Here is a 25602-nt window from a genome sequence, read left to right as displayed (position 1 = left end):
GCATCTATTTGTCCTCTGTCCGTGAGCACTTTTCCTTTCGGTCTTTTCCAGATTTATTAATCAAACAATCTAAAAACAACGGAAAACGTAACTGGTCTTATAGAAACTTTACACTTGAAAAATACAAAACCACTTGTTTAAGCTCAGCGCTTGCACACACACACATATGAAAATCATGCAGTGTATCGTAGTTACCAATACAAATACACTAGAATATAAATTGAAGCGTTGTTTGTTTACAATTACACCAAGCAGCAAGATCGTCACCTGGTTTTATAGAAGTTGGACAGCGTGTAAGCTTCATTCTGACATCATTTACAGGCGATACAGCCTATAATTTATAGTATTAGGCATTTGAAAAAAATGTGACAATCAAAACCAACGATAAAATGTTTGCGTTAGCAAATTCTGTACAAAAACAATCATCGTTAATTTTTTTAGTTTTTGTAGTTTTTTCCAACTATTTTGTTTGTTGTTTTCATGTTAGGTGCTAGAAATGGCAAAAATCTACAATGAAAGGATGAAATAAAATGATATTTTAGGCAAAACTCTTCATAAAAATTAGTGTTTCGACTGATTCAAATTGCCGAGTAGCCGAATATTATTCTCCCGAATGCAGTGCTACCTTCGAAGAAGTGAAAAATTCGTCGACGTTTAATCTGAAAGACCCTGTGTCATTCGAGAGAATACTTATTATAACATGCGAATTAAGAATTATTCGATACATAGACCTGGTTGTATCGTTTTTATAAAATATCCCAAGAGTTGCTTCGTTTGCTTGTCAAAGATTTAAAAGAATATGCGCCATCGGTAAGTATGTGTGAAAATTGGTTGACGCGATTCAGAAGCAATATTTTTATTAGGATGATTAAATATAAATGATGATGGTCCCACCTCTTTCCCCTACATAGGTTTGAGCTGGACGAGTTATCTTGTGGATAATTATATGGAGGAGTTTCTTTGTAATATCAAATCAACCAGTAAGCTAGTTAAAAACAAAAAACGGTCCGGTTGTACCACTGGCATAGATTGTTTATCAAAAGAACTAGTAAGGGCATTATCTAAACGCTAAATATTCCATGGCATGTCAAGAGAATTTCCAATCCGGGAAGACACTTGACCGATCGGGAATCGAACCCAATGCCTATATCAGAATTAGCCATGAGTTTACAAGGGATTTCCCGCTTTACTAGATTCCCGAGAACGATCTACTAATGCGATCGCTTTCGAGTCCAGACAGCTGAGCAACCCCGAGCCTAATTCTAGCCGACACTTCAGGCCCAGTAACTCTCCCAAGGCATGTCAAGAGAATTTCCAACCCGGGAAGACCCTTGACCGATCAGGAATTGAACCTAATACCTATGTCAGTACCAGCCTTGAATTTACAAAGGAAATCCCGCTTTGCTGGATACCCGACAACGATCTGTTAATCGTTTTCGAGACCAGACAGCTGAGCAAACCTAAGCCTAATTCCAGCCGATACTTCAGGCCCTTCATTCAACCTGGGGTATAATCGCGTCAATCTGAATCTGCAATGAGATCTGCCACAACACAGAAAGATCTCGTCAATCATCTGTCAAAAGGATAAATTTACAAGTATTCCGGTTGAGCTATCCCTAGCTTCTTTTCAGTTTCCACTTTCAATCCCTTGGAATGGATCGATCTTATTAAACAAAACAAAAACAAAGAAAAAAAATCACTTTTGCCAATGTTCAATTTCAAATTTTACTATGCCGGTTCACGCGCGCGATGCTCAAACTCTTGTAGACTTCACAATTATTTTTAAACTAATCTAATAACTAAAATTATTAAAAATTGAAGAAAAAAAAATAATAAAAACAACATACCATCATCATCATAGTCTAAAGATAAAAAAAAACACACACACATGCACCTACACCTAAAACAGTACTCTATTCATTATGTAATAATGATGACGGTCCCACTTTATTTTCCTACAACGATTTGAGCTGGACGAATTTTCTTTGATAACTATATATATATATGGATGTCTTTTATAATACAAACAAAACCAGTATATTAGTTAAGAGCATATACATAGATTGTCACTCGAAAGAGCAAGTAAAGGCATTATATGAACGCTAGATATTCCTAGGCATGTCAAGAGAATTTCCAATCCGGGAAGACCCTTGACCGATCAGGAATCGAACCTAATACCTATATCCATACCAGCTTTGAATTTACAAAGGAAATCCCGCTTTACTGGATACCCGACAACGATCTGTTAATCGTTTTCGAGACCAGACAGCTGAGCAAACCTAAGCCTAATTCCAGCCGATACTTCAGGCCCTTCATTCAAATTGGGGTATAATCGCTTCAATCAGAATCTGCAATGAGATCTGCCACAACACAGAAAGATCTCGTCAATCATCTGTAAAAAAAAGAAAAATTTACAAGAATTCCGGTTGAGCTATCCCTAGCTTGTTCGCAATTTCCACTTTCAATCCCTTAGAATATGATTTTCTTAAAAACAGAATAATTTTTTTAGCCAATGCTCAATGTTAAGCTTCTCTATGCCGTTTCACGTGCACGATGCTCAAACTGTTGTAGACTACTCGAAATGTATAAAAAAAAAAAATTAATTAAAAACGAGTACAAACAAATAAAATACCACCATCATCATAGTCTAATGATAAAAAAGACAAAAGCACAACAAAAAAAAATTAATCCGTTATAGCTTCGTCATCTTACATACTAACATTGATTACACACCAGGTCAAAAATTTAAATCATGTTTCAAAAACTCTTTACAAATACTACGAAACATTCGAAGGCTTGTTGCTGTCTTTGCCTCATTGGGTAAGGTATTATACAGTCGATATCCCTTATAAAAAATTGAATTTTGGGTACACGACATTCGGAAGTTCATGGTTCTGAGGTCGCTTGCTTGTCTTGTATTATATCGATGCATGTCTCTTCCATGCATTATAGTGTTTCGTAGGTAATTCGGCGTCATATTATTAGTCATTTTGTATATAAACGTGAGCGTGCAATATTTAATACGCTGACTGACTGACATCCATTGTAGGCATTCTAGCATGAATCTCCGCGGAGTTCGTCGATCACATCTCAATATCAGGCGCATAGCCTTGTTTTGCAACATTTGCATTCTTTGCATCTGTCTCTTATTTGCAAGAAATAGTACAGATGCACAATAATCAAAATGTGGAGCGATCAGCGCTTTGTAGATCGTTATTTTGCTTTCAAAAGTCAAGAAACGATTTATTCTACAAAGCACTCCATATTTTTGAGCTGCCTTCTTTATAGTATAATTAATGTTCTCTTCAAAAAGCAGCGTTTCGTCTAGAATAACGCCAAGATATTTGATTGATGATACTCTTTCTACGGGTTGCCCATCTATACTTATACTTAGATTGCCACTATCAAGACTGCGTGTCGACACTACCATGTATTTCGTTTTACTTATATTTAATTTCAATTTTTTCCATTTTAACCAGTCATCTAAGTTTTGTAGTTCAAGATTCATTTTTCTGTAACAGTCTTGCAATGTATCTGCCACAACAAATATAGCTGTGTCGTCAGCGAACAAATTCACGTCGCTGTCATTTAACACCTGTTTGATGTCATTGATATAAAGCAAGAAAAGTAACGGCCCCAGAACACTTCCTTGAGGCACACCCAGATTCACTGATCCCGCCGATGATTTACTGTCCCTATAAATAGTGATTTGTGTTCGCCCGCTTAAGTACCTTTCAAACCACGTCAATACAGGTCCAGTTACATCATAACTGGAAAGTAGTTTTATCAATTTACACCGGTCTACTGTCTCGAAGGCCCTTTTCAAATCAATAAATACCGTCAAAATAACTTTCTTCTCCTCTATATTTAGTCTGTTTCCATTTTAGAAGCAACAAATTAAGAGCCGTTTCACAAGAGTGGTTTTTCCTAAATCCAGACTGTTCATCTACCAGTATTTCATTTTCCGTTATATGTTCCAGAAGTTGATCTTTGACAACGATTTCTAGGATTTTTTCGTACATTGGTAATATATTAACTGGTCTACGGTCTTCTGGTTTGGTCGATTTCGGATTTTTTGGAATCGGTATGACAACGGATTTCTTCCAACTATGTGGGCATTCACCTCGAATCATCGACTCATTTACTATATATAGTAGATTCTCTTTGATTAAATCAAATGCATCTACTAATACCGTTTTATTGATATCGTCAACACCCGCACAGTTTCTTAAATCCATCACAACCTTCCTCAGTGTTTCCATACTGATGGTTCTAAAGCATCTCCATTGTGAAGACAAACTAGGAAAAGCAAGATTTAGTCGATTTGTAGGAGGCACAATACCATTGTGGATTTCCTCCACACTTGACGTGAAAAATTTGTTCAATTTTTCATGTTATGAAATTACATTCTGTATTACCGTCAAATTCAATGTCGATATCTTTACTTCCGCATGGATTACACAAATCTTTTATTTTTTTCCACAGCTTCTTTGGATCATGTTGAACTGCCATTAATTCACTTTGAATTAATTTATTTTTGGAATTCTTTAGTTCACGTACATAAATATTTCTCCATACTTTGTACATGTCCCAATATTTAATACTGTTTGTACGTTTAGCTATTATTAGGTAACGATCCCGTTTTCTTCTGATGGAAGCTAGCGTAGTGGTATACCAAGCTTTGTCTCCGCTCTGTCTTTGTGCTGGAATGCCCGATCCTCTAGGGGTCAATATCTTTTTCATTGAAGAGCAAAGTGCTTCCTCAAGATTTTTTGCAACATCATGAAGAGAGGAGTGTTCTCCAATCGGCATTATTTTGTTCTGTAAAACAGATTCCAATTTGCGTTTCGAATAATTGTTCCAGCACTTATATAACTTGTCCTTTATTTCGATAAACTCAACATCAGAGAAGTTATAGATCATACCAATTGTTTCATGATCCGAGATTTTGCTGTCATGAAGAATCTCGATAACACCATCGTCAAAATTAGTAAAAACTAAATCAATAGTCGTCGAAGTTGTCCTTGTTATTCTGGTGTGATCATTAATTCTCTGTTTGAATCCAGCGGCTTGTGTGATTGCTTTCAATTCATGAGATTTCTTACGTTCGGCCTAATCAATATTAAAATCACCAGTAATGATTATTCTCTTTTGTTCATGAATTTGAATGTGTTGCAGCCACAAATCTTCCAGAAATTCTAAAAAGTCCCTATCGCTACTACTAGGCGAATGGTATATGCCAGCGTATATCCCAGCCATTTTGCATCCTCTGACTTCTACAGCTAGAAACCAATTGTCCCCGTATGTATCATTATAGATTTCTTTAAATTTCATAAGGTTCGAAATGTACATAGATACACCTCCAGTATGTACAGATCTCGACAAGCAATTTACCATTGAATACCCAGCTACATTGAATCCATTTAGATCGGTTGAAACCGTCAAGTGTGTTTCAACCAATATTAGTATTTTCGGTTTTTTGTTGGATACCAAGATTTCAATTTCGTCGAAATGTGTGCGTAATCCTGCCACATTCAGGTAAAGTATATCATATGCTCCTTTCTTGGATGGCTAGATGGAGAAATCCACCTGCCCCTTTTTCCTTTCGTAGTTGCGAAGGAACATAGGGCAGTTAGCTAAATGCTTTGTATCTATGTCTAATATTCGCTCATTTTTAATTTTGGTGCAATTGGAACATTGAATTTCTTCGGATTTACAATCTTTGAATTGATGATTTTTACCGCATTTTGGGCATACACTAAGCTCTGATTTGCAATCGACAATTTTATGGCCATATTCGCAACACTTGAAACATCTAAGAACCATCAACCCATCAACTACCCGACATTTTTCGAAACCACAAAATATTGACTTGGCTTCCATAATTTTATTATATGTATCGCCATCGACTTCTATAATTGCACTGTATTTGTTGTATTTCATAGCGTTGTTACTGTAAATTTTTCTCACTTGAAAATGCTTATTTTTATGCAACAAAGGGTTTTGCTTCATCAACGTTATTTTTAAATCATTTTCATTTAATTCCTCGCTAAATCCGATTATTTTAATGGTCGGTTTTAGTGCTTCTGGTATTTTAACCTCGTAGTCCTGACCCAATTTTTTTTCTAAATTATCCTTCAATAACTCTATTGAGTTTTTATCCATAGCAGAGACAACAACAGCGCCATTTTTCCCGTTTCGCAGGCCATTTATATTTAATCCCTTGGGATTAACATTTTCTTTCAAAGCTTGTCTTGTAACATCTAACTCTTGCGTTGTTTTTGGCTTAATGATTAAAACTTTTTCCCTGGTCAAAATTTTGTTTTTTGTACTAGTTTTTTTATCAGCTACACTCTCATTTGTTGTTTTCCTAGCATCTTTCAAAACCGCAGCAAAACTCAATGGAGTTGTATTTTCATTTTGATTTGCTGGCTCGTCACGTCGGCGCTTTTTCGAATTTGAACGCAGATTGTACCGCTGAGGTGTTTCCTCTGCATCTGCGTTAATATCAATATTGTTTTTTAATAGATTACCAATTTCCGTCCGTACTGCCTCTTTGACTTTGAGCTCAAAGTTGTTGGCCAAGTCAACTAAACCTTTCAGCTCATTTATATTACTCAAAATTTTACTGACGGAGTCATCATAGTGATTATTTCCGAAACCATTTTCATGTAACAAGAGACAAGTATCACAAACAAAATCGGCTTTTTTTATTTTTCTCAAAACATCGATATTTTCCCGCACCGCGCTTGGTAAGCATACAACATGTATTGTTTCATGACACTTACCGTAGCACTCTATCGCTTCTGTGTTCGGATCTTCTATCTTCTCACAGCAGCGGCTACACATATCAACCAGACCCATATCAATACATTCAATTGTATCTGCGTGTGCACCGGCCATCGGCCGGGCCGTGCGAGGCAAATGAAGATAAAAAAAAACAACACAAGCGCGTGCTGGTAGAAAGTGCTGGGAGAACACACTATGTATCAGCAGCAAATTAAATCAAGAGTGAGGTATTCAAGCTGCTTTCAACACTACCACTACTACAGTGATAAGTGTTGTGATTTTCTTGAATACCAATTAACACATCAATTTGATCGCAAATTACAAGTACAAAATAAACATCCAAACTTATCCTTCTTGCGCCGAACACATAGATGTAATCCACTAGTGCTAACCACTGCGATAAAAATCAAGTAACAACACTTTGTTTGCACAAATTTTACCACTGATTTCGCACAAGTGAAAACAACAACCTACTCTTTCTAAGGCGTAGAATGATGATCACTTAAATCATACTCAAGACATCGATTGGAAACACCTACTGTCTTAAACTATCACTGCTGAACGGTATCGCCTGCAATAAACACCTTTCAACACAGACCTGAAGAAAAAACGACCGGAATCGAAGAATAGTCACGACAAGATAACTTTACAACATCACAACGCCCGACTGAATGTTCATGGTTCTGTCAATAAGTATCTAGCAAGAATGAACTGGGAGTTTGCATCTCCCTCAGATTGCTATTTTTTCAGAAAAACGAAGATCTTGTGAAGAAATCAAAAATTGGTTTGATAAATGGATCGTTTTAAAACAATATAACTACTACCAGCGAGAATACACATAAAAGTTTTCTATAACATGGACAAAAGGGTAAAAATGAAAAAAGAAAAGGATAAAAGAAAAGTACGCCAAAAATAGACTCCATGTACTCATTGAATTGAATACGCTTTGTCGAGTGTGCAGCGTGTATATATAGGGAAAAGTTGGGAAAGACGGACAGAGTGTAAAAAATGTATGACACCTATGTATGATTGCTAAATTACATTTTTATTTTAAATTTTAATGATGTGCAAACCTGCAAAACAGTGTAATACCTTTGACACTTACTGTGTACACCTAGCTGGCTTTCTGTTAAAATTGTAAATGAAAATAATAAAGTAATCTGCAAAGAGCAGCTCGATGTAAATTTTCGTCTGCAGAAAATAAGGTGCTCATTATTATCGAGTATTTTTTGGAGTATTTTTCGGTACGTTAGTGTTTTACCATCACTTTTCTTCCAGTTTCTCGAATCAGCGGTGAGTTTTGTCATTTTACTCGAGAAATATTGATGAAAAAATATACTAATCAAGTCGGGAAAGACGGACATTTTGTTTTAAAACAAATGGATTATCTCCTCCTTCTTTATCTTAACAGATGCCCACTTGTTGCGTTTGCAAGAGCAACAGTAAGTTATGGTCGAACCATCGGAGGTAAGAGGCTATAAAAGCTGTTAGGGAATGTCCCCCCGTGAACATAGCTGCGTTATATTCCAACATTCCAAAACAACACTCATACGGTACCTCAAAAATGGTGATGGTGAATGGTGATAAACGTACTTTTAATTTTTTTATGCACGCCATTCCAAATAGCTTTGAGATGAAAATTTGAAAACATATTTAAAGTGCAGCTTACTATGGTGTATCGAGAAATACAGGGTGGGCCATTTCAAGTGGAAGGATTTGTTTTTGCAATAGCAAAGTATAGAAGTGGAATTTAAAATTTTTTTTTGAGATTCATTTATTTTGGTCCAAGGAGATTTGTTCTTACTACTTTTTGATTATGATATCTCGTAAATGACTGCCTCTGGCCTTGACCGCAAAATGTGCCCTTTTTTTGGCATTTTCCATCACTTTGCCCAATGTTTCGGCCGATATGGCAGCAATTTCTTGTCGGATATTGTCTTTCAGCGCAGCCAGGGTCCTTGGTTTACCAGTGTATACCTTGGATTTTAAATATCCCCATAAAAAAAAGTCAGGAGGCGTCAAATCAGGTGATCTCGGTGGCCAGTCATAATAGCCGTTTTTCGATATTAATCTTCCGGGGAACATTTCGCGCAATAATTTGGTCGTGGCAGCCGCTATATGGCATGTAGCGCCGTCCTGTTGGAACCAGTAATTGTCCAATTCATTTTCACGAACAAATGGCAATAAAAAGATGCCTAACTCTTGCGAACGATGGCGACCTGATGTCGATGGAGTCTCTGCAACACTGGCTCGAACGGCATCAATATTCTCGTCGAAACGTCTTGGTCGTTGTCTGGACAGATGACTGGCATTACCAACACTACCAGACGATATAAATTTGGCATATAATCGACGTATAGTGTTGTCTCCAGGCGATGTTTTAACTTTATTTTTATTTTTCCACGCACGTTTAGTTAACACAATTGAGAAGTTATTTTGAATGTACAGCTGAACAATTTCAGCGCGTTGTTTAGGTGTGTATTGTTCCATGGTTAAAATTGTACTGAAATGACGCTTCCAACGCGGTATGACATTTGTTAATCTGACATCTCTGTCAAAAGTTATGGGGTTGCCAGATGCTTCCACTTTAAATGGCCCACCCTGTATTATCAAAAAATTTGTTCATCAAAAATGTTAGTATAAAAAAAAAATCATGAAATATTGAAATGTTTTTGGGGAATTCAGAGATTGTCCGACCACTTCTCATAAGTTCTTGACAGGCTTTTATTTGGTAAACAAGCTGACCAGTCCAGAATCTGAAGCCCCTATTCATTGTACCATGCCATGACCTTCTAAATTTTATGAATTGATGCCAAATTATCCAAATATCAAATAGTTTTTGATGCAAAAACAGCATTAAATGGTTTTGAAGTGCTTCGTTGCACTTCTGACTGTTAATTCGTGTTGATGGGAAGCTATCTAAACCAGGTCTTTTTGAGAAAATTCTCTCAAACCATCAAACTGCCGCTTGCAAATAACGAGTTGAAAGATTAAATGACACGTTGCGTAACACCTTCAAGTATGAAGAAATTCTATTCAAGTTGAATTTCTTTTCATCAGAGAAGGTCTCCTAAAATAGTGAAACCCATGGGATTAGCTTCCACATTAGTTTTTGGACTCGCAGCTTTAAAAATGGGATTTTTGTGGTTTGCGGAGAATTTTCTCAAAAAGACCTGGTTTAGATAGCTTTCCATCAACACGAATGAACAGTTAGGAGGGGAAACGAAGTACTTAAAAATCATTTACCGCTATTTTTGCATCAGAAACAGTGTGATAATTGGATAATTTGGCATCAATTCATAAAATTCGGAAGGTCATGGCATGGTTTAAAGAATACGAGCTTCAGATTCTGGACTGGTCAGCTTGTTTATCAAATCAAAACCCTGTCAGGAACTTATGAGGAGTGAGCGGACGAATAGTAGATGCAGCTTACTAGAAGTGTGAGTCATTTGAAGAGCTTAAACGAGCAGTATCCTATGCGTAGAACACACTACACACTACAACATGGCACAGCTTGGTCGTAACCACCCCGAATGGGTTAATTGAACTGATTGAGAACTAAAGATGACCTACGAATTAGAAACACATCGTAATTCATGCTAAATTTGCGTTCATTTTGTAAAGAAGTGAGAGGTTTTTCCATTTGGTTCTATAGTTATTAAACACTGGAATTTTAGTTTGTTGAATGTTTCGCGGCTGAACACAACAATACAGTTCAAATGACCAGTCTTATCAATGGAGATAGATTATTGTATTCTACACTATTTACTTCATTTCATCCGATTTCTGGAAACTTAGAAAAAAATGAGTGGTTCTATACTTGAGAAACGCAGTGTAGTAAATCATATAGCGATTCAGAAAAAAAACTGAAAAATTACTTCTGAAGCGGATGGTGACTGGCGATGAAAAGTGGGTCACTTACGACAACGTGAAGCGCAAACGGTCGTGGTCGAAGCCCGCTGAAGCGGCTCGGACGGTGGCCAAGCTCTCATTAACGGCCAGGAAGGTTCTGCTGTGTGTTTGGTGGGATTGTCAAGGAATAATCTATTATGAGCTGCTTCCCTATGGCCAAACGCTCAATTCGGACCAGTACTGCCAACAACTGGACCGCTTGAAGGTAGCACTCATGAAGAAGAGGCCATCTTTGATAAACAGAGGCCGCATTGTCTTCCATCAGGACAACGCCAGGCCACACACTTCTTTGGTGACGCGCCAGAAGCTCCGGGAGCTCGGATGGGAGGTTCTTTTGCATCCGTATAGTCCGGACCTTGCACCAAGTGACTACCACCTGTTTTTGTCCATGGCGAACGAGCTAGGTAGTCAGAAGTTAGCCACAAAAAAGGCCTGTGAAAATTGGCTATCCGAGTTTTTTGCCAATAAGGAAGCGAGCTTCTATAACAGGGGTATTATGAAGTTGGCATCTCGTTGGGAACAAGTCATCGAACAAAACGGCGCATATTTGACTTAAAACAGATGATTGTAACTAATTTTATGAACAAATGAAAATTCAAAAAAAATACCGCAGAACTTTTTTGACAGCCTAATATTTGAATATAAATTGAACCAGTACTAGGTCTTGAAATTCTAAAAAAAACAAATTTTGGGAATATAGTTTTTTGCACCGCGCAACACTGCTATAAATATTATAATGTCAGTCACTGTAAGTATTCGTGTTAGTCGGTTTGTTGATCATTATAATACAATCGTGCATAGAGCAAATAATATGTTGTGCGTTACTAAACGATTTAGCTACCATTTTCAGGATTCTTACACAATGAACCCATTGTATGTAACATACGTCAGGTCAATTCTAGCATATTCTGGTACTTTATGGTGGGCGTCTATCTGTCTGTTTGAGGAGAATAAGGTACAGTTAAGTTTACCATCGTTATTATATTTAAGCAACCTATGTAGTAGATAGCGAAATCGAGAACATGTCAATCCCGAGAAGACACACACACAAAAGTCTCGATACAAAAATGTCATATATTTCAAAAGCTACAAGAGAACAGTCGTTGACAAAAGTCCATATTTTTGTATTATCTTAAATTTTTCCGAATATGTACACTATACCGCTGTTTTGATTTTAAATAACATTAGAATTAGTTGTAATATTTTCTAAGAAAACATGAAAAAGTTTTTGTTAGAAAAACTTTTTTCCTATGGAAGTGTTCATTCTTCGATGTATGGATGACCTGTTGGTTATTATATGGGCTATTCGTATATATTTTTTGAAAGTTTTTAAAAAACACGTTTTTGAGAAAAATATATTTTCATTTCTAAAAATTATTTCTTTTTTGACCAAAATTTTGTAGGTCTCATTGGTTTTGAGTTAGAAATGTATTAAAAATGTGAGATAAAAACTATGGTTCTTCTAAAAAAAATAGTATTTTTGTAGATTCTAGGTAAGCAAAGTTGCTCAAATGACCAATGTCTCTACAACCCCAACGTTTCACTACAACCTGAGATAGTGCTGCCAACTCCTGAGACGAGATGGCATGAGATCCGTCATTAGCAATCCAAAAATATATTCAATTCGATGGCATTTCAATTCAATTTCATTGTTTTATAAAAGCTTCAATGGGTTTCGCAGCATGAGTTTTACGGGTTTGGCAATGCGAGACCGTATTCTGCTCATATTGTGGTGATTTTTTCGCGCATTGCTCGGCTCCATCGCATCAATTGGATTCGAAGCTGTCTCCGATACTAGTTACTCCCACAGTATTCGAAGTTATTATTTTGAAACAGTCACACATATCACACATCAACATGGTACGGTTGTCAGCTGATGTATAAATAAATGCTTCCATCGGCACGGTTCGGTTTTCACTCAGACGATCTCCGTTTGATCAGTTCCGGATTGATTCCAGTTCAATGGTACAATTTTCCACGAAAATAATACAGTATTTCTTGATAAAAGTCAAATCTTCCGATTTCAATTTATCACATCTACTTCGCTTTGTTGCCATTCCATCAAACAGTTCCCCAAAATCTACAGTTCCAATTCACATTCACATATGTGTCCTCGAACTGTGTAGACGAACAAAAATCCAACCACCATCTTAGTCACACATAGCAGGTCATCATGTGCAGGAAGGGCGCCCATCTCAAAGCTTCGTGCCAGGATCCAATATGACGACAAGTGATGAAAGTTTAATATTAGCAGTACATTATTCTGTTTGCAGTTGGATTTCGTCGCTGCGAAGGAAAAAAACGAAATACTCCTTCACTACAAGCTACTTGTTCATCGGAGCGGGTAGAGTTTATCCCAAAGCGTGTTAAAGATCTCACCCACCAATCCATAAATATCGTGAACGAAATGGAGGCAACCGATGCTTTCGAAAGAATAAAAATGTGAAATTATTACATCAGATTGGATTCCAACATATGTTACCAGCTCGATATCAATCAACGAAAGTTTTCCTTTCAGGGTGCCCGAAACAAATCAAATACTTTGTTACCATGGCAGGATTGGTCTATATTTTGAATTTATTGCCAAGGTAAACCGAAAAACAAATTATGAAGTTCCGGTTGAGTTGAGATGATTTTATGATTACCCCTCCTGCGGCTAACTTGGGTATCTATAAAGTTTATAACCCATCATTTAAAGACATACCAGTTTTCCACCGGCCCGAGGGCACGATTGTTTTTGATCAAATAGATTAATCATTTTTGCAATATTTGCTAATCAACGAAGCAACACTCAGTTCTTAGTCGAATGAGATAATTAATAGTTGGTCATTTATTCCCGATGCGCCACCATCACGAGGCTCATGGTCTAGTATACGTACAGTGAACAAGGACATCCCACCACAAGCATCGTCAATTCCGGTCCAATCGGGCGCCAAGCGTTGAAGCCACCAAACGGAAACGCTTAATCTTTGGATCGTTCCCCTGCCTGTGTACAGACTTCCATTTCCGCCGCCGAACAATCGGTCGGTTCAGTTTCTTGCGATTGGAATTCTTTATGGCGGCTTTCCCCATAAATAATCTTTTTAAATGAGGAAAATGTGTACATGCATGACTGGCGCCAAATCACATTTCGTCTGAGTATGTATGGGTTCCTCACGGCACACGAGCTTATGAGCTAAAAAGTGAGGGTGGTGTATATATGAATTGTGTATGGGAATTTTCTTCCATGAATGCACAAGAAGGGAAAATATACACATATGGTATGTTGGTAGGTGAGGTGAGAGTGGTCGCCAGGGGGATACCACTATCGTGAGTGGGATTATATTCCTGCAATGCACCATATGACGAATTTGATGTTATGGTGGGACATTTGTCTCACTCGATCCTCGAGAACTTCATTCTCGACAGCATACATAATCATTTGCGAAATACACAAAATATTGACTGAGTCCACACCATTCGTACAGCCTCTCAGATTTCTGTGATTTTTTTTTTTGAACAGATTATATATAATAGTTTGCCTCTCCTACTTTAACGAAAAAACTTTTTAAGTTAAAAGGTTTCTTTGTGATTAAACAGAATAATAATAATACAGATAATGTACTAAAAGCCAGATGATAGTTAGGCGAGTAGCAGTTAGAACATTGATGAGACTAAAATGAAATCGTGGGGCGTGGGGCGTGGATTTCCATTATCCGCATTTAATGGTATCATCGTAGAGCTCGAAGATGAACCAAAACACGTGTAAGAGAAGCAGTTGTCAAAAATTAACTCATCATTCAAAATAGCCGTACTTGTCAGCATAAGTGAGAGACATGAATACCAACATAATGCCACAAAAAATCTAGACATAATGCCACAAAAAAAATCTAGAATCGAATATACGTAACCCGCGTAAATTCCAAAGTCGCGATACTTTTCAAACAGACCTTGTACATACAATGAAATGAAGTATTGCCAAACTATTGCCGATAAATTCAACAATTATTTGGTCAATAGTGTTCTGCTGATCAACCAAAGTATTGACTTGGTCAGTGAACCTGACGAATTAATACAGCCAATTTTTATCAATTATAGACTAGATTGTTTTTCACCTATCACTTTTGCTGAGTTAAAAGATATTTGTTTTTCATTGCAAAAATCGGCTGGTATCGATAATGTCAACGCAAAAGTGATACAAGATTGATTTCATGTTATTGGACACGATCTACTGGACCTAATAAATGAATCTCTACTGGGCATGTGTCAACGGTTTGGAAGGTATCCCTTGTGATTTCGATCCCCAAAGTCAATGGGACGGATAAAGCCGAAGAGTACCGCCCTATTAACATGTTGTACATATTAGAAAAAAATGTTAGAACTTGTTGTGAAAGTCCAGCTGATGCATTTTGTAGATAACAACAATTTGCTAATACCGGAACAGTCGGGATATCGAGAGGGACACTCTTGTGAAACCGCACTGAATCTGGTGTTGGCAAAATGGAAAGAGAATATCGAGGCGAAAGAGACTATATTTGCGGTATTTCTGGATCTTAAACGCGCTTTTTAAATAATTTCTAGGCCCTCATTGTTACAAACATTAGAGCGCAAGGGAATTGTAGGAATGTCGTACAAATGGTTCGAAAGCTTTTTGTGCGACAGAACTCAAAAGACTCGTTTTAATGATTCTATTTCCGATCCCATCGGCAACTCACTCGAGGTGCCGCAGGGAAGTGTCTTAGGGCCCATTTTGTTTATTGACGTAGGTCTACGTCTAACCGGAAGATATAGGGGGTGAAATGGAAATCTAGGCACTGAACAAGTAGGAAAAAATGCAAGATTTGGAACGCTTATAACTCGAGCATTTCTCAATAGATCGCAAAAGTTTTTGCATCAATTGATAGGAAATATATCTACGCATCTATCATAACGAATAACATTTCATTTTTCTTGAGATAAATAATTGAATAATTGTGAAATATCAAGCATTGTCGAAATGCACTATGTGCCCATTTTTGATTGGTCCATTTTGTGCTCCTCAAATCGTACCGACCAAAACGGGCAACCAGAGCAGCAGCGAAATAGAATGAAGCACGATTGGAAAGGGAAAAGAAAAAAAAATGAACGAAACATTGGTCGCTGTCTCACACATGCGAAATTCTCGAGCCAGCCAGTCAGCTTAAAAATCCCCGCTCCGCTGCCGTAACGATCATTCTCATTCAAACCGTACACCACATCGGTTCGCATCACAACACATCAACAAACCAACCCAAGCAGCCATGTCTGGACATGGTAAAGGAGGAAAAGTGAAGGGAAAGACAAAATCCCGCTCGAACCGTGTTGGTCTGGAGTTCCCCGCAAGGGTAGCTAGGCTGAGCGCGTTAGTACCAGTGCACCAGTCCACCTAGTCGGCGTTATATAGTTTCGGCCGCCGAAGTAATCGAGTTGGCTGGTGAAGCTGCTCGCGACGATAAGAAACCCCGCATTCAGAACAGAACACATCAAGACAACAACAGGCAGTTGCAGCGAGTGGCGAGTGGCAAACGCAATCGCAAAACGGCATCAGCAGAAGAAAAAAAGTTTGTTCTTTATACAAACTGCTTTGGTGGCAAATCCAGAACAAGGCGGCATCGAGGGCGTTCGAAATGGTTTTATTTTCAAAACCACGAGTACTAAGTTTTCTAAATTGGAACCATTCCATAAAACAAGGCACTTTTCAGGGCCATTAAACCTTCCAAAAAAGAGTTTAGGAAATAAAGTTCAATGCTTTCTAAAACATTAAAACAAACCTCGCATTGAATGTAATTTACTGTACAACATGTCACAAAGCTGGATGGGAAGAAATTTTCCAACTGTGAAAGCTGTGACGAGTGGCAAACGCAATCGCTAAACAGAAAGGTTTAGCCGAACAATATGGGGATATCGAGTGATAACAAAACAATAAACTCTTTAGATTGAAGATAATTTTGTGATCCTGAAAAGGACCCTTTGTAGCCTGCATGTGAATCCAACGAGCGAACAAATCGTAATGAATATATTTTTCTTTCTTTCTTTCTTTGTTTTTAAGAGGCTTTAAACTTTGAAGTTCATTCGCCTCTAGCCCAGTGGAGAGCCACAATAAAACCAGCCCAGAGGGGACTGTCGAAAGGGAAACCAAAAAACGCAAAAACACAACGCCAAAGGTTCTTTTCAGAACCACCAACATGTTCATAAAGAGTAAACAGTACACTCATCCATTTTTCAGGTAGATAGGTAGGTATTCACGTAGGAGAAGAAAATAAAACAATATATTTAAAATATATATTTAACAAGAGCTGTCCCCTTTGTATAGTCCTACGTCACTCCGGTTATGTCCCCGACATTACCCACCCGTCTTTTTTCTATTTTATATATAAATGATCTGCGACAGGTTTTACGATATTGTGACATTAATTTGTTCGCGGATAATACTGTCCTGTTCATCGCAGCTAAGGATATAAAAGAAACCGAGAAACACATAAACGAAGATTAACATTCTCTGGCTCAGTGGCTTAAATTCAAACAGTTGAAATTGAATGTTGCCAAAACAAAATACATGCTAATTTCTTCAGCAAACTCCAGTATTGACGTTAATTTTAAAATAGATGGTGAGACACTAGAACGCGTGAAAGAAATCAAATACTTAGGAGTTATCATTGATGACAATTTAACTTTTAAGACTCATATTAATAATGTTATCAAGAAGATTGCCAAAAAGTACGGCGTTTTGTGTCGTTTGAAAAAAGAGTTGACAATAAATTGTAAAATTAAGTTATATAAATCATTGATCTCACCACATATAGACTTTTGTCCGTCGATCCTGTTCCTTGCAAACAATACACAATTAACAAGATTGCAGCGTTTACAAAACAAGGTCATGCGTTTGATTTTGAGATGTAATAGATACACTTCCTCTAATTTGATGTTGCGCGCGCTACAGTGGTTATCTGTGAAGCAATGAATTCATTATTTGACAATGGTGTTCATCTTTAAAATTTTAAACGGTATGCTACCTTGATATTTGTATGATCGAATTGAAAGAGAAAGTGATGTTCATAGATTCAACACTAGAAACGCGGATGATGCAAGAACACCTAACTTTATATTCAGTAGGTCATAGAACTCGTTGTTATACAAAGGAATACATTTTTTTCAATTCGATGCCCAGGAAAATAAAACGAGCGGCAACAATGGCAGAGTTCAAGAGAATGTGTATTTCCCACGTTAAATCTGTTTTGTAAACAGGGTTTCGAAAATTTTTTGTAAATTAATTTATTTATGTTTACTAATTATTGAAATTTAAAAACTTTTATAGGTATCTCAAACTACCATGTTCGTACTGATGATGATCATGTTTTTTTATTGTATTGTAGATTATTAAAATAAAAAAAAAATAAAACGAGCGTTGTCTACGAAAGTTTGAGCCTCGCGCGCGTTTGGTGGGCCTGGACTAATGTTAATAATGAGCACTGGCAGAAAACTGACACACAATGAAATTTTATGTAGGGTCTGAAGTGGAAACTGGAATTAGGATAGCTCATTCAGAATTGTCGTAAACTATCTTTCATCAGATGGTTATATCGATTATTTCTGATTGTAGCATATCTCTTGTTCTAAGTTGAAACTTTTGGATATTGGGTTCAATTCCCAATCAGTCAAGGATCTTCCCGGGTTGGAAATTTTCTTGACATGCTTGAAAAAACTTGAAAAAACTTTGGGCCTGAGTTGAGACTATGACTATGTCAATGTCAATATGGATAGGAACATTGTTTGTTTTTTCGCAGTTTATGCCTATTTTTAATGTTCTATTGATAGATATTTATGCCTGCAACAGAGCCAGTTCGCTTTGTTTTTGTTTTTATAATACTGGCTTCTTGATATGTTTGAAAATAAATATTAACTATGAGATAAATCGTCCTGCTCAAACCTTTGTAGGGGTATGAGGTGGGCCAGCATCGTCATCATCACTTTACTTTTCTAAAAATCTAAAAATCTAAAAATTAAAATTAAAAAAATGCCAAAATATCTTATTTGGTAGCCTATACAATAGTATCCAGTGATAAGGTTTGATCACGAATATAACAAAATCATAGGTTTTTTGAAAATAACAAAATTACGAATAATGAAAAATTGATTTTTTTGTGCAAAAGAAAAATTCTGATAAACTTTACGCGTATCAATAAAATACTTGCGATCCCAGTTAAATATAAACTGAAACACTACTGGGTCTGAAAATTCTTAAAAAAAACAAATTTCAAAACAAAAAAAAAGAAAACCTCTTTTTTTTGGTATCAATGCATTGCGCTTTAAAATTATGAAGAGAAATCACACATATCTGAAAAAGGCGTAGGATCACATTTGAATACAAATTAAGGTAGCCCAAATTCCAAAAAAAACAAAATTTTTAAAAAATAATGGATTGAATATCTGATGAAATTTTAAAAGAATTGTCCATCTTTTGGTTTGGGGTCCTTTTGCTTCCTTACCCAGCCAGACCCTTCACACCACGTCGGTTTTCATACAGTTAGGTGAAGCGCGTTTGTGTATGATTCAATCAGATTTCTCATCCGTTGCAAGATCATGAATCCATTGGTGATTGATAACTTCGAAAATCTACTCCAATTGACTCCTCAGTCAAGTTTTATGTCTTTATACCATGAGTACCTTACCCACGACGTGCACCCTTCACCAGGCATCTCCAACCAAGTTTGCTTCCCTTACTTCTGCAATTCCTCTGTCATTTTTGATCTGTCCATGATCTGACAAAAAATCCATGGAATACCAGATCACCTACGCTCCGATTCTATTCCGCCGATATTTTCGGCAGAATATGGGAAAGTTGGATCTGATAAAATGTTCTTTACTGACGGTTCCACTGGCTTCGGCATCTTCAATGAAAATTCCAGTGCCTCTTTCAAACTCAAAGATCCTTGTTCCGTGTATGTCGCTCAACTGGGTGCGATATATTACGCATTAGGGATCATTGAAACATTGCCCATCGACCACTATTTTATTTTTTCAGACAGTCTCAGCTCAATAGAGGCAATCCGCTCAATGAAAGTTGATAAACGCTCATCAACAAGAATAAGACAACTATTGAGTGTTATGGTCGAAAAATTATTCAAGATTACCTTAGCATGGGTTCCCTCTCATTGCTCGATTCCGGGAAATGAGAAAGCGGACTCGCTAGCTAAGGTGGGCGCTTTAGAAGGCACACTTTTTGAAAGGCAAATTGCTTATAATGAATTTTTCCACATTCCTAGTCAGTATACGCTCGTAAGTTGGCAGCGCATGTGGAGTGGTGATGAGTTCGGTCGTTGGTTACACACGATTATCCCTAAGGTATCGACGAGTTTATGGTTCAAGGGATTGAATGTAGGTCGTGATTTCATTCGCGTGATATCTCGGCTTATGTCCAATCACTACAACCTAAACGCGCATCTCTATCGCATTGGGCTCTCAGCAAACAATCTTTGTGATTGTGGCGATGGCTACCACGACATCGAGCATGTTGTCTGGTCGTGTATCCGGTTCCATGCTGCTCGCTCTCAGCTCTCTAGAGCACTGAGAGCACAAGGCAGACAATCGGATATCCCCGTCCGGGATATCTTAGGTAGCCGGGATCCTGATCTTCTGCTTCATCTATACCTGTTCCTCAGAAACGCCGATGTCAACGTTTAATGATGTTTCCTTCGTTGTGTCCCCGTTTCATATCCCTCCTATCCGATCGATAAACTTTTACTTAGTCGCGGCAATACATACACACACTCTTTACAGATACACGGGCCAAAGGTTGTGCAGTCCACTGATCATTCAACAAGAGCCAAAGGTTGTACCGCTCATGACAACTCTACACGAGCTGATGATTGCGCCGGCTAGTGACCATTCTATCCTGGATTCCTCGAGTCGAGAAAGACGCACCACGCTAGATATGGGGTACAGACTAGGGGGGCGTTGCTGATTAATGGTCAGCTGCATCCCAATAGGAAGTATCCCGTGTCGGGCACACGTACAGAGCATTGGAGACAGCAACATCACAATTACGAAAACACTTGTAATACTAACCTCGAGCCAACCGCGAATAATCGGTTAAATATTACTAACATAGTTGTAAGACAAAAATTGTCAAAATATTGAACTCCCGGCCCCGTCAGGCTAACGCCACATGTGCCTTAATAAAATATATATTTTGGGGGGAAAAAAAAAACGTTTTGTTGATTATATGTGTTATCAAATGTTTTGAAAAATTATCATCTCGTGTGTTTTTCTCGCGAAAACATAAAATGAATTCTGAATGGACCATTTTCAGCTGCTTCCACAAAACCACGCAAACCATCGGCCTATTTTAGGGCAACCTAAACTTTTTTCTAAAGAGTTTTTTCTAAAATTGTGATGCATTCTGAAATAATATTCGAGGTTATAAAAAGCTAATTGAGAAAAAAAATCGTAATCCCACGTCAACAAATTCAAATTCATTGTTTCCACGAATTGCGTATTTATCCTTGGACACCTCACTTAGACCTTGTAGACGTAGAAGAGGTGGTTGATTTGTATAGTTACTTTATGAATTTCAAATTTCTGTTCATGAGAACCCCTTCTACATGTTATTCTGTAAGATTTGAACCACCCATATGATAATGAATACTGATCAAAAGTGGAAAAGGGAAATAAAAACCGAAAATCAAACATGATTCCGCGTATAGAATTTTTGCGTTTCGATATTAACCCTTTGCGGTCGTATTAAATTTGGGCATGGGTATCATACTGTATACTGTATCATTTCCTTTACTCCTCTTGGGTGATTTTCGAGGATCAAAAACAAAATGTACATGGTCGGTTTTTGAAATTTGACATGACCATTTTCGCTGCCACCCTAATGTATATGTATTAACAACTTCAACATAGTTTGAACCAGTAGTTACTCAAATAATGATTTCTGCGTATCCGAAATGATCAGAACTTTTCACCTCAGATGAACAAAGATTTTGTCGCTTGAGACACTTATGCGATTATTCAAATAACATGAGACATTTATGTAAACAGTAGTTTTGATATTTATGAACAATTTTTTCCATCGCACCAAAGTGTTACAATGGCTAAATCCTGCTGATTTTCTGTCCCACATTCCTATACATTCAACGCACTGTGAGTTGTTTTGTGTGGGTGACTACTTTGTTTGATACTGAGTACCGTTATCTATTACTGATGGGAGCACCGTATTGGTTCGTGAACAGGTTCAATAGACATCAAGCTTCGTTTAGGAAAAGCATAAACTGATACTTGGTTGAGTAAAATATAAGATAAGCATGTTTTCTTGCTGTGGTGGCTGAGAGCAAACAAACGACCACAAAGAGTTAAGCATTTTGAGTGGTTTAATTTGAAAATTCAATTCGCTGATGATTATATTTCGGTTTGTAAATTAATAGAGAAGCTGTACTAGGTATGCATGGAAAAGTAAATTCATGATATGAGATGCGAAATTATTCCTCTCGCGAGCGATAATCTTCTAAGCTTCGAATATTAGAAACCTGTCCTTATCTCACTATATGTCCATATCACTCGCATCGAAAAAAAAACATTACTTTGAATGATAAGAAATAATTGCAATTGTAAGCATTTAAGTTTTTATGTAATTGATGTTCTTATTAACATGTCCGTCTTACCCCCACTTCTCCTATACATATAAATCTTCCAGAAATTTGTTAGTGAGTGGTAAGCTCTTGCTGCTTTGTTTTGGTCACAGCTATCTGATCACTGGTGTACACATCTATGAATATGGATAGTTTGATGGCTTCTGTATTTACCTTCTGTTTTTGTACCTCATTGTTAATCCTTTATTGCGTTATCCGCGGTGACATTGCCACTTAAAAAGTATTAAAGCTGATGATTTGCTTCAGAAATGGGTCCATTCCGTTGCGTCTTAGTTCGCACTTTGGTTAAATTAAATTTTTCAGTGACAGGTCGACCAGAGCTAGGGCGATCTTTGACATTAAAATCTCCAGAACCACATTAAATTAACCACCTTCTTGTTATTCATTCACATACAGTCGTAAATTGGATGTTTCTGCTGCGCGTTTGCCTTTTCATTAGTAAAAAAATCACATAACGTATTTCTTTGGAAAATTACACTCATTTTCGAATCAATTTCACTTTGATTATTTCTGCTTTGTTTACAAAGAGTATAACCTAAAATGTCATCTTTTAGGTGCGTGTTCTTTTGACACAATTGAATTAGTGTTGCCTGAAATGTGATCATCAATACCATCTAGTGAAAATTCATCACGAATACATTTTGAATGACCCAATATTTTATGTACGAGTAAAATGTGTCAGAAGAAAAAAACAACAGGTAGACAAAACAAATATCCCAAACCCTTTTGTGCAGTTCGGAAAATCCCACTTACCAGCAAAGCAGCGTCGAGGTATAATCGAAACCGGGTGTATATAAAGGAGTCGCAAGTTTAGAAAATGCATGGATATTGCAAAGTATGAACAGTGGACACGTCAGTTTCCTGCCATTCAGACGCTTCTGCGCATTACTGGAAAATAATATCTCCGAAGCCGCTTTGGAAATGGATTGCTTCTTGATACTGTTTCTATTTGTCAGATTAACCGAAGGAGGAAAACTTTTCACTGCAGTGCCAACGTCACCTTGTCCTGATGTTTTCACCTACCGAAAGGATCTGCGAACAAACCAAATCTTTGGCCACATCAAAATCAGCAATCTTCAGATCGGACAGATTGCAACGTTGGACATTAATCTGCTACCAGCGGTAAGTGACTTTTCTCGGCAAATTGTAAACAATATTATTGCTTGCTTACATGTTGTCTCCATCCCAATACCCTTTCTCTTTCTAGCCACATCAAGCCACAATTGTCCCACTAAAGACCCTAGAGGAAAGTCTTAATGACATTTCGCATGGGCTACCAATCAATTACCGCGTGAACTTCTCTCCTCTTTTACCACCACCGCGGATACTTTCCATTCAACTGAATGATAAAATCATTTGCGCCGCACATCATTCGCGGAAGTTATCTACTGTTATAAATCTAAATAAAACGAGTTTCCCGCGGAGACCCCAGCGGCAATGGAAATTGGTGACCCAAACAATCAGGCCACAGTTCGTGCAACCTATACGTGTTGCACCTGTGTCACAGTCAAACTTGTAAGTATGAACACAAATATAGTTCTGTTTACAACATGGTTATTAACTAGTTATGTACATTCTTACAGCGATTGCGGGAAACCTTCGGACGCCTTCCTTTCTCAGAGTTCCAACAACGAGCTGCCCTGGATAGTTCCTTTGTTCGATCGCATTAACCCACAGCATCTACGTTACATTTGTAGCAGTATGATTATCACGAAGAACCATCTCATCACAGCCGCCCATTGCGTGTATGAAAACAATGGATACATTCCTTCGGAAAGAATCGTTGCCACTCCCAGAACGTACAGGATCAACATCATTTCGGCTGATAATGTGAGGTTTGCCGCCATCGAAGCAGTAATCCCAAATGAGGAGTACGATGCCGCGGATGAGCTGAACGATGCAAACGTGGCCGTTTTGCGGTTAAGTGAAGCGCTGATATTCTCCGACCATATCATCCCGATCTGCTTGTGGCAAGGCGATAACGATCTTTCGAGAATCGTCGGCCTCGAGGGTTTTGTGATGGGATGGGGCAGCTTCCCGTCAGTTGGAAGCCACTTCAATACAACCATCGTCAACAGGCAGCTGTGTAATTTCAATCTTGCCAAAGCGTATCCAGAAAACGCCCGAATTTTCTGTGGAGAAGTAGTAGATCGTACATCTTGCGTCGGAGATTCCGGAAGTGGGCTGGTGTTGAGAAGTGGCGATCAATACTTCCTGCGAGGCATCGTATCGAGAGGACAGATTGACCATCTAACGCTCGAGTGTGACGACATAAGGTTTGTGCAGTACACGGATATTGCCCCGTTCCGGTATTGGCTCAAGAAGGTTACAAATTAGCAGCTTTCTGTTTGTATGGTGACCGTCAAAAGATAAACATGAAACCCATTGTTGTTTGTGGTGTGTTTCTCTTAATACATCAAACACTAACAGGTTTTCGTTAGAAATTGTATTAGTATCTAAGTTATATTCAATAAATACATACACGTATGGTTATATTTCTTTTATTTATTGTAATAGTTCGACTCATCACTCAATTCGACTCATGTTGAACGATAGCGCCAAACAATGGGCCTGATTCTCGAATACACTTCACGGTGGAAACGGAATAAACGTCACGCCATTGAACTACGTTTTACGAGTTAGTGAAGTGTCGAAGATAATATTGAGTTTTCAGGCAGAATGAGCACTTTTCAAATAAAAATTCATTAATTAAAATTAACTTCTTCGTATCAAACTGGTATTCAATGTGAGTGGAAAACTTTGTATTCTTCATGTGATATAATAATTTCATACAAAAATTTCATCTGAAGATAATTTGATATTATAATGATAAGTTTAGTGAGAAACTAATCTCGTTTTCAGATGTCGACACCGTACCGATGTCATCACGAATACGTTTAATTCCGTTTCCACCGTGAAGTGTATTCGTAGTGTATTCGAGAATCAGGCCCAATAAGTTTAAAATTGGTCATCGGTGTCAGTCATTGTCTCATACGGCGCCATCGGCATACATCAGTGTCAGTCGTCAATTTCGAACAAAATAATCAATAATTTTATAAATTGTTTTACAAAGTAGGTAGATATCGCATAACTTCAATTCTCATCAACCTGTCAGCTATATGTCATGTGGCCGAGTCTTTTTTCTTTGATTTCATGACTATCGCGTTATTTTTTTACCAATGAAACAGTATCCCATAATAGGTCATAGTTCGCATCGTTTTTTTCCTGCGCGTCAATTCAGGTTTTTCCCCGT

At 37.6% G+C, this 25602-nt stretch overlaps 2 protein-coding genes across 8 annotated transcripts in view; one reads left to right on the top strand and one right to left on the bottom strand.

Moving 5' to 3' along the window:
• LOC129778638 (phenoloxidase-activating factor 1-like) overlaps positions 1-22855 on the bottom strand; it is a 131303-nt gene extending 108448 nt beyond the window's left edge. The window contains exon 1 of one of the 2 annotated variants that reach the window (XM_055785665.1): positions 22503-22855. The gene's annotated coding sequence lies outside the window, so the exon portion shown is untranslated. The remainder of the gene's footprint in view (positions 1-22502) is intronic. The other variant, XM_055785671.1, reaches the window with a different exon arrangement.
• LOC129778642 (CLIP domain-containing serine protease B15-like) lies at positions 22497-24842 on the top strand. 6 transcript variants are annotated; one of them, XM_055785682.1, is made up of 5 exons: positions 22541-22787; positions 22904-23047; positions 23106-23471; positions 23557-23864; positions 23933-24842. In XM_055785682.1, exons 3-5 carry the CDS (start codon positions 23187-23189, stop codon positions 24684-24686), a joined length of 1347 nt encoding a protein of 448 aa, XP_055641657.1. In that variant the 5' UTR covers positions 22541-22787; positions 22904-23047; positions 23106-23186; the 3' UTR covers positions 24687-24842. The 6 variants fall into 6 exon arrangements, with proteins under 6 accessions (XP_055641655.1, XP_055641657.1, XP_055641653.1 ...); XM_055785684.1 differs by having other exon boundaries at positions 22542-22787; positions 22904-23184; positions 23306-23471; XM_055785680.1 differs by having other exon boundaries at positions 22497-22569; positions 22904-23471.
• Positions 24843-25602: the final 760 nt, after the last annotated feature.

This window comes from Toxorhynchites rutilus, chromosome 3, assembly GCF_029784135.1.
Source record: "Toxorhynchites rutilus septentrionalis strain SRP chromosome 3, ASM2978413v1, whole genome shotgun sequence".
NCBI lineage: Eukaryota > Metazoa > Arthropoda > Insecta > Diptera > Culicidae > Toxorhynchites > Toxorhynchites rutilus.
Note: the sequence above shows the minus strand (reverse complement) of the source record. Positions and strands in the feature narration are given on the sequence as shown.